Below are 10,493 nucleotides of genomic sequence, written 5' to 3' on the forward strand. Positions count from 1 at the left end.
CATATACAAAATGCAGTGGTATACATTCATTGAGAAAGCACGGTAATTTGAGGCTTCTTTGTTAATTTTTACATACAATATATAAAGATTTATATTTGCTTTGTGTGCAGGTGTGTGCCTGATTTCACCAAATGCAATGGGCAAATGCTGCAAGTGCAACAGGAGGCTGCTTTGCATGTGCTTGCTGCCTTGCATGATGACTGGCCACCTTCTGATTTATATCATGGTTACCATATTCGTCACCATCTCCTATGCTCCCCCGAAAATAACCGTCCACTATATTGCTCCAGGGATTTCAGCAAATTCTGGGGCCTTGGCTTCTCATCCACTCAACCCCTTCTGGAAACTTCATCTGGAACACAGCGCCCTGTGGAACCAGTTACAGCACTCCTTGGATCGTCACTATAATCCCATTCTACGAGGAAACATGACTACAACATCAAGGAAGCCGAAAGCAAAACTCTCAACTCAAATTAGGGATGAATGTCTTTCTGGTTGTGTGTCGCACAAGTGTTCAGAACATCATCGATATGATGTCAACAATATACCAGAACAAATGAGAGCATTTGTCAGGTCAATGCATTGCAGGAGTTATCAAATCCTTATTAATCAACCCGCCATGTGCAAAAGGAACAAAACAAAATCTGGTTTTGACTATCCAATGCTCCTCATGGCCATCAAATCTCAAGTGGGGAACTTTGAAAACAGACAAGCCATCCGTGAAACATGGGGGAGCAGTGGTTTTGTGATGGGCGAGTTCAATAAGAAAGGTGGATTTGTGCGTACTGTGTTTCTGCTGGGAAGGCAGGACTCGAGTACAGGACCTCACCCAGACCTGAAAAACTTTCTGGACCTAGAGAACCAAAAATACAGGGACATCCTCCAGTGGGATTTTAGGGACTCTTTCTTCAACCTGACCCTGAAGGACTTGCTGTTTTGGCATTGGCTCCAGCAATACTGCCCCACAGCTGTATTCATCTTTAAGGGGGATGATGATGTCTTTGTCCGAACTGGTGCCCTACTGGATTACTTAAACAAGCGGTGGGAGGAAAACAAACTTCAGCGGCGGGCCAATACAAATGAAACACACATGGATTTGTTTGTGGGAGATGTCATTGATAATGCAATGCCAAACCGGGATCCATCTACTAAATACTACGTACCAGAAGGTTTCTACAAGGGTGCCTATCCACCGTATGCTGGAGGAGGAGGGGTGGTTTACTCTCGCTCACTTGCATTACGACTAAAAGAGGTGTCCACAAGGGTTTTCCTTTTCCCAATTGATGATGTCTACCTGGGAATGTGCCTGCAAAGACTCGGGCTCTCTCCAAGTCATCACCCAGGTTTTTTAACATTTGATCTCCCAGAGACGGACAGGGAGAATCTTTGCACGTATAAATCTGTGCTGCTCGTTCACAGGCGGAGTCCCAAAGAGATGCTGACATTATGGCACAAGTTGCAGAATCTGCACAGTCAATGTTGATTATTGAATGTTCATTAGGACCAATGCAGCCATGATGACCTGAAATGTGAACATTGTGTGTATTTTAAGTGGCAATATGCTCGAAAATGTTTTGTATGCAAACAGCACGGTTGTCCAATGGTTTACACGCATTGTGTACAACGACTCTCGCTGAACGTCAACTTGGATAGATTCAAGCCACCCGTGATCCACAACAGGCTAATCGTTTGGGTGGATTGTCACCTATCATTTTTAACAATTATGGAACACTGAGATAACATTTGATCCACCTAAAACGGCCTTACAAGGACGATACACAAATAGGTGCATCAACAGTACTAATACTTAGTTATGAAATACTTGCTGACTTTTTCCTGATTTATTACTTGCTTATAATTAAATATTGCATTTGGACCCGTTCGACATCAGCTTTCACAGCTGTGTAAGCAAAATACATGCCACTAAGAGTTATCTATTTACAATTTCGTGCGATCAATTATTTGTTTAGAAATATTTGTGCTATTTTATATTGTGTGTGTGTTTAAATGACTTTGCTTTACTTGTGTTTGTTAATAACACCATGAAAAGTTATAATTCATCTGAATGATACTTGACGTTTCTTATGCTTATCCCTATGTCCTCTCAGTGAGGTTGTCACTACAGGTGTGTGCTGGCTTTGTTCACTTCTGTGATTCCAGGCCTGTACATTCAATAAAAATACAGTACAGTTGTCCAACTATCATTTGAATGGATTAGGTTGGGATTGAGTGACATCTAGTGTTACATTTCTATACATGGAGTGACATTAGAGCCACATTAAACAACAACTGGTATTTTCTATGCGGACGCCCGTGTACTACACAATAAAACAGACAAAGTGGTTGTTCTCACATTAAGCCTCATCCATACTAGATTGACACAAAATATGTTTTGCTGAGCACAGTGGAATAGTGGTTCACACAGCTGCCTCACTGCAAGCTTTTACATTTGAATCCATCCTCTCACAGTCTAAAACATGTATTAGGTTTATTGAAGTCTTGGAATTCAGTGTAAATTTGAATTTCTGACTATCTTCTATGTGTGAGCCCTGTGACTGACAGGTGATCAGTTCAGGGTGTACTCCACCTCTCACACTAAATCAGATGGGATAGACTGCAGCTTCACTTTGACACTTTAACAAGATAAGTGGTCCAGAAAATGTGCAGACAGATGAATTGCAGTCATGTTATTGGTCTACTGACTTCAAAGGTCAAGCCTCCAGCTCTGCAGGAATTATCTATGAGGGGTTTACCAGGAGTCTACTTGGAGCAGTTTCGCAGTGATAAGCGCACTTCCACCCAAGATCCCGGAAGAGCCTGTGTGCTCATGTGACTAGACTCTTTACTTGGACACTCCAGGCATGCCCCCAAGGGTACTGCCTACCAGCAAACTGGCAGTGAAAGAAGAAAAAGTCACCTGAAGGGTGCTCACTTCCCTGCTTGTCGACACTTGACAGGAAGCTTCATGAGAAAGCTGAATTTGTTTACAAGTGTGTAAAATATTTTGTATAAATTAAGCCTATTGAGGAAATTATTGAAATTATTTGTCCATCCATTTTCGATAGTGCTGTTACTCATTCGGGTTTCGGGTGAACTGGGGCTTATCCCAGTTGACATTGGCTGAGAGGCAGGGTACATGCTGGATTAACTGCCAATCACTAACAGTGCACAAACTGTACAGAAAAACAGCCATTCATACATTTTGGAATGCATGCAGCACAGGTCAAAAACAAGGAGGAAACAACAACAACAACAACAACAGTATTTGTATGACAGTAGTGGATGTGGTAATAGGATTTCATCATTACTGAATGTTGAGTTTCCAAAAACAAATGCAAGCTCATTCAGCCTCACTCTAAAGCATACTCTCTCTTTGTAAACTTGACACAGGTTTTGAAGAGCCTTATATAGGATATATTCTCCCACAAGGTGGCAGCCTTGCACAATGAGTTATCATCACGTGTTCTTACTCAATCAACCGCTAGCGGTAAAGCTAATTTAAGAACTAAAATTAATCAGACACCCAGAAAATATTTTTTATAACTACACCCTTTCACTCAATGTAGTCATTGAGAAGACATAATTATTTATTTATTTATTTCATTTTATCTATCCAGGTAGGGAAATTGAGAACAGATTCTCATTTGGAATGCCAACCTGATAGCAGACAGTAGTTTAAAACAAAACAACATAAAACCAAATACAGATACACAGACAACAAACTGTACAGTGTAAATGGTAGCATAATTACATAATACATATCTTTAAATCATAGCACACGGTGAATAAAATGTTTAAAACAGGCTATTTGCATCTTGAAAACCCATCGTCAACAGGGGCGGGTGTGGGGGGTTCTGATCGAATTTTGACTGGATTATATTTTCCAGATTAATCCCGACATGTTGAGAGGCTCGTCGGGGTGGCCAGGTACGTCGAACTGGGGTGAAATTAAGGGGAGAACTGTCTCAGGGTCTGTAAATACTGTACACTATATTGCCAAAAGTATAACAGTAAATATCAGTACTTGATTGGCCAGCAAACTCACCTGACTAAAACCCCATTGAAAATTTCTGAGATATTGTCAAGAGGAAAATGAGGGAACAGAAACCCCGAAATGCAGATGATCTGAGGGCCAAAATCAAAGCAACTTGGGCTACAATAACACCTAAACTGTGCCAAAGGCTGATCACCTCCAAGCCAGGCCGCCTTGATGCTGTAATTAATGCAAAAGAAGGCCAAAGTACTGAGGGAATATTATTTTAATACACTTTTCAGAGGGCCAACATTTCTGTGTTTAAGATGCTTTTTTATTGGTCACATTAAATATTCTAATTTTGTAAAATACTGGATTTGTTTATTTAAATAAAATGTTTTTGTCTTTCTGCCATAATCATAAAAATTTAAACAAATCGATTCTTGAAATATGTCACTTTGTGTGTGGTGAATATATATAACAAACAAATTATTGAAATAAATGGATTTTCCCTCGATATTCAAATTCTTTTGGCACATACCTGTATATATGCACACACACACACAGTTTAGGGAGGTTTACATAACTGTTTTTTAACTTCTCATCCATCAGTAAGAGTTTTTTTTTAAATTTATTACAGGCCCATGTATGAAGTCTATATGAGGGAGCATGCAGAGAAGTAGGGCAACAGCAACTGAGAAGGCAGACTTTAGTTTTGGTGTTTTGACATATTCTGTCTCTAAAAAAGAAAGAAGAGATGATGAAACCTCTACAGGCAAACAACTCATCACAGCTGGGGGATACTATGTCAAAGCTGGTGTGAATATTTTTGACACACAAAGAGAATATCAGAGTGTTTTTTTTTTTAGGTGGTTTCACCTTTGGATGAACTCCCCAAAATGGAGGCATGATAGAAGGGAGGTGTGGGTAGAACGATATGTAACAAAAATAGAGGAAGGTTGAGGAGGAAGAGGAAGAGAAAGCAAGGATCGGGTCCATGTAAATCATCTCCATTGTTCTCGTAATGCTGCTTTTGGGCAAACACACTGAAGGAACCAGGACAGCACCACACACACATGCACACGCACGCAAAGAGAATCTCAGGACGCAAACTCCCACTTCCTTGTACTTGTCTCAAATTGTCCCTAATGGAGATGTTTTTAATGCACCATAATCCCCCTCTTTCCACTGAACACATAAAAGAGATGGACTCCTATCTATGTTAGTGCTTGTGATGGCCACCAGCTAAACACACACACACGTACACAGACACACACACACACGTACACACCCACACACACACACATGTACACACCCACACACACACACACGGTGCTGCCAGCTCATCAACATGCAGTCATTTGGTTGGCATTGGATCGTCTGCTGCTAATTGGCTGCCAAGCAGTGTGTGTGTGTTGTGTGTGTGTGTGTGTGCGTGCGTATGTGTGTGTGTTTCTCTACTGCAGAGCCCGGGGGTTGCTAAGAAATTCCCGTCACGTCTGTGAGCCTCGATTAAGATGTTGCTCCAGTTTCGAGCAGACAGACGTGGTGAGCAGGAGAGGGAGAAGAGAGGCAGAGTGGGGGGCTCAGAGGAGAAGATGCAGTGGGGGAGATGAGAGAATGCCAGAGGAGGAGGGGAGAGAATGAGAGGTGATGAGGCGGGAAAAAAGTGAAAAGTGAGGGAGCAGGAGGCAGTGAAATGCAGCAGTGGTTCCATTGTGTAGGAAGTGATAATTCTCCTGTAGTGCCATCCTTATCTGTATTATAGAGTTCCAAAGTATCGGTAAGTGGAAATATTTTGGGCATGTAGACGAAAGAACCCCACTCCCTCCTGGTTGGTGAGTGACCACACTGGTGCATTCGGCACTTGGAAAGTCTTGATGAGGTGCAACTATATTGAAAAACTTTAGAGGGTGACACTCGTTTAGTCTTTAAGGGCATTGGTTCAAGACCCACTGCGGATTAAAGTATTGGAATTTGAACTGTTTTTTTTTTCCGAGCTGCCATATCTGCTCTAGGGCATGACATGAAGGCACAGCCCCTCACTCTGATGCCCTCTCTGAACCCTGCCTACAGAAGTCACAATAATAATAAAAAGAAAACATCTAAATAAGGGTATACTAGGGCTGCAGGGATTCAAATTGGAATTTGGTTGGGCCTGCAAAAGCGATCACCAAATCAAAATTCTCAGATTTGAATCACAATGAATCTGAGACTATTATAGATACTTTATTCTGACAAGAGCTGCAACTGTTGCCACGCTGCATTTACTTAAAAAAAAATAAATTACATATACATTTTTCACCTTGCATCCTTAGCGGGGACTGGTCTGTTTCGCAGTTGTAGCTGGTTCTTGCAGATAATTATCTGCTTCTGCCTCAAAGCAAACTTTGGTAGCCACTGGACGATTGGCATCACCATCTTGTGGTGTAAAGCCAAACTGCACAAATGTTTTCTGGATAAATCCAAGAAAAAAAAGGTTCTGGAAAAAACAGAAGTTTTAACGCTCTGTGCTACGTGAAGTATATTAAAAACAAACATCACTCACGCCTCACAAATGGCAACACGTGCGAGAGGCGGAGTACACCCTGAACTGGTCGCCAGCCAATCGCAGCCAGTCTAATTCAATTGTACCAGTTGGTGTATAATTGTCCTTAGTTACTGCAAATCTGAAATATGTTGTCAGAAATCATTATGTTGGTTGAACTTGAAATGGGTTGACTGATTTCCTCCCATTTGTTTTATCTTACTTTTTGCTAGGCTTGGCTGGCAGCATGTGTCAGAATATACAACTTTCCTCATTCCCACTTTCAGTCCTGTCAACTCTCCAGAAAAGCTTAATGTACCGTCCCTAAAGTGGCATATTCTAACAAGCGTACTGCTATCTCTACCATGCATCTGGTTTATGCCTCACGCAATAAATGATGCAAAACTATTATGCCCCTGATGAGGGTTTCATTTAACAACCTTCATGGTGATCGGAGTGATCTGGAACAAATTGATGGAAGGAGCCTCCAAGATAACAAGGGAGTAATAAGGATGAAATAATTAAAAGACTAAGCATATCAGTTATGAAAGTATGGGGATTAGATTATTAGAGTCAGTGACTTTTTGCACTTTCCAAGTGGCAACGAGGCGACGTTTGGGTGAATCTGTGACAAGAAAAATGATGAGACGAAATGAGCAATAAGGGACAAGAATAAACACAAAGGGGGGAAACTGGGTGATGTAATGAAGCCGTCAGAGACTGTTCAATGGTTGTAGGTTATTCACTGACTCACTGCATTTTACAAACTTGCTCTTACCTTCATTTGCATATTGTACGGGGTGTACGCATACCCGCACCGCACTCAGATATTTCACCGCATCGTCTGTTATGTAATCACACCAGAGAAGGAACGAGTGAGAGCACGGAATCGGCAGCCTAATTAGGCACAGACACCAGCAGATACATCTCACAGTTGTCTGTCTCTGACTTTCACCACAGCCAAGCAGCTGACTGTCTGCTGCAGCATCTTATTTTGGTCAGGTGTGTTCAAAGTCAACATAAGTTTTAAAAAGCAGCTCATAATTATTAGTTTGGGTTGGTCAGATTTAGAGGATAAACAAAACCAGGTTTGTAGATAATGGGAAGTAACTCAAAATATATAATGTTTTCTACTATTTATTTACTTTTTGTACAATGGCCTAGTCTCTTCCTTTATCTATTTACTTATAAAAATAGTTTTGTTTTATTTTTAGACATCCATTTTCTTTAGCACTTGTCTTTGGGGTTATGGGTGTGTGAGAGCCTGTCTCAGCTGATTTGGGGCAAAAGGTGAGGTAGACCCTAGACTCATTGGTAGCACAAGGCACGTATACAGAAACAACCATTCACACTCACATTCACACCTATCAGCTATTTAGCCTCCTCAATTAACCTAACGGTCATGTGTTTGGTGTGTGGGAGCAAACCGGAGTTCTTTGAGAAAAGGATAAAACAAATCCTTGGGAAGGAATGCAAATTTTTCCAGTTTCTATTAACGCCATTTAATTTTTGGTACAATAGCCTAGTCTAGGGGTCACCGACATGGTGGCCGCTGGCGCCAGGTAGCCCCCAAGGACCACCAGTGATGGGGCATTGTGATTTCCAAGGAATGTTGTGGAGAAGTGATCATTTGAAAATGTAAACACTTTTTGCATATTGATATTTATCTGTTTCCTACATTGTTAAATCATTGTTGATAATTATTCGAAGAAATCATCAACATGACAAGTGTCGTCACGAAGATGAATATCATTAATTATTAATGAAAACATATAAATAAAGGTTACTTGAGCAATATGATATTTTCGAGGTGCGTATCAAAATGGTAGCTCTTTGCATTAATCAGTACCCAAAAATGTGCTCTCTTTCAAAAACTTTCTTTTTAAAAAGTTCTTTTAAATTAATATTTTAGTTGATATGTATTTATTGTAATTGCATGGAGAGGTTTTTATGTAGAGTTGTGATTATTCTTTGAATCGCCATGAGAGCAAAGAAAACCATGTACTCTTTTGTTCGGTGTGTGTGTGTGTGTGTGTGTGAGTGTGTGTGCGTGCAAATGAATGAAAGGCTGTAGCCTAAGTGATCTTAAGGTCCGATCATGTTTGTTTAATGGAGGATAATTAAATCGGTAATGGAAACCAACCTTTTCTCGTTGCAATCGATTTCATTAACAGAGCCCACGCACACACACACGCACACGCACACGCACACGCCGTCTACCTATATCCATTTCCCTTCCGTAGCCCCGCACACAACCTGGAGTAAGCAAAGACCAGTAAAAATGTCCTCACTCTCAAGGTCTCAATGTCTTTAAGCCATCTTAGCCCTGAGAAAGATAAATGTCCTCAGAGAGATAAATGACAAGTGCGCATAAATGCACACATGCACATGAATAATATACAGTACCACGTCCCTTTGGTCTCATTGACAGGATGTCCTGTTATCAGCTATCAAAACACACTTTCAAGCTATAATGGCTTTCACTCAGGCTTAACTTGACAAATTCAGTAATGATCTTGGAATCCTGCTTTTGAATAGGCTTCAGTGACATTCAGTCACCGCATCTTTTGTGAATGCAAATGGTAAATTCTTTAGTGCACAGAGGCAAACAAAAGGTGCACGCCGCAGGAGATTCAGTCAAGATGTGCACAACCTACAGAAAACAATGTGTAGGAGGAGTGAATGATTCTGTGCTCACACTTTAGACTGTCTTAGAGGACAGTCCGGGAACACCGTTGTTTTGTTGTCAAAGGTGTAAGTGAATGAGTTTTAGACCACTTGACTGCATGATGAGGCTGAAAATATTGGTGACAGGTTCATTAGTGAACAATTTCTAAGGACAGAATAATAATATTAATGACAAAATACATATTATAATTAATCTTACACAAACTTAATTGGAATTAGCAAGACACACAAATCCTCTTTGGTCAGCAAAAACATACTACATACACTAAACCAATTATTCCTGAATGTTTTTAGATCCCTAGAAGAATTTTACTTCTTAAGAATGTGGGTATTCATACATAATACACACATTCACTGAGTCTACTTTTGCTTAAAGGTGAATGTAGGGCATATGAATTCTTGAACACATTTTGTACAGTATATACACATGTATTTACATGCACTATGTCCAATTAATTACAGCACCTACAGGAAGAAAATTGGCCCCCCTTTGCAGTTGCAAAAGCTTCCACTTTTTATGGGAATACTTTCTACAATATCTTGAAGTGTGTCTGTGAGAATGTACATTTTGTCTATTCTTCAAGAACAGTAAATCTCAAAATGAGGTATGCGTACCACGAGTTGTATGCATGCTCCCTTTAGTGGTATGAAAAAGAATCACTGCCTAAGTGTAGTTCAGATGTACAACTGAACTGAATATAACTGTTTAACATTTAAGTTAAATACATTTGCTTTTAATCTTTAAGAACTGTTTGTTTTAAAAAAAAACTGTATTTACACATTTGTATTGAACTTTTATGTACAACACATTTTAATTGAATCATTATTTCAGTAGAATTGTTTCTTAAATCTCCCAATATTTAAGCCCAGTGTTGATGTTTAAACTATAAATAATGTTACATTAGCTTAAAATAATATTTAAAAAATACTTTTTTAGGACTAAAACCACTATTTGTGATTAACACTTAGGTCTTCTCCACTACTGTAATTTAATCTTGGTCAAGAAGGCAGTACTTGGTGAGGTAAGCATTTTTAGGTGGTACTTTTGTTTGAGAACAACTGATCTATGAGAATGTTTGTTCTAGTTGATACTAAAGGTGTTTGGTGGGGTTAAGGTCTGGGTTCTGTCAGTGGTTAACTTATCTTTTAAAACTATTTCTAAATATGTATTATCTAAATACTAAATATTTTCATAATGGTTGAAACTCAAAGTTCCTTTGTACTTCCATGTGTGTTCATCTTTTTTAGAAAGGCATCATTTAAATTAACTTCGGTAATCATTCAATTCTATTCCGCTTGACTGCA

The 10,493-nt window shown here is 39.8% G+C and overlaps 1 protein-coding gene across 1 annotated transcript; it reads left to right on the forward strand.

Annotated features, from left to right (window-relative positions):
- Positions 1-136: 136 nt before the first annotated feature.
- On the forward strand, positions 137-1,483 carry si:dkey-175m17.6 (N-acetyllactosaminide beta-1,3-N-acetylglucosaminyltransferase 2). The gene has a single exon (XM_061697582.1). It carries the CDS (start codon positions 137-139, stop codon positions 1,481-1,483), a length of 1,347 nt encoding a protein of 448 aa, XP_061553566.1.
- The last annotated feature ends 9,010 nt before the right edge of the window (positions 1,484-10,493 follow it).

Source organism: Phycodurus eques, chromosome 15, assembly GCF_024500275.1.
Source record: "Phycodurus eques isolate BA_2022a chromosome 15, UOR_Pequ_1.1, whole genome shotgun sequence".
NCBI lineage: Eukaryota > Metazoa > Chordata > Actinopteri > Syngnathiformes > Syngnathidae > Phycodurus > Phycodurus eques.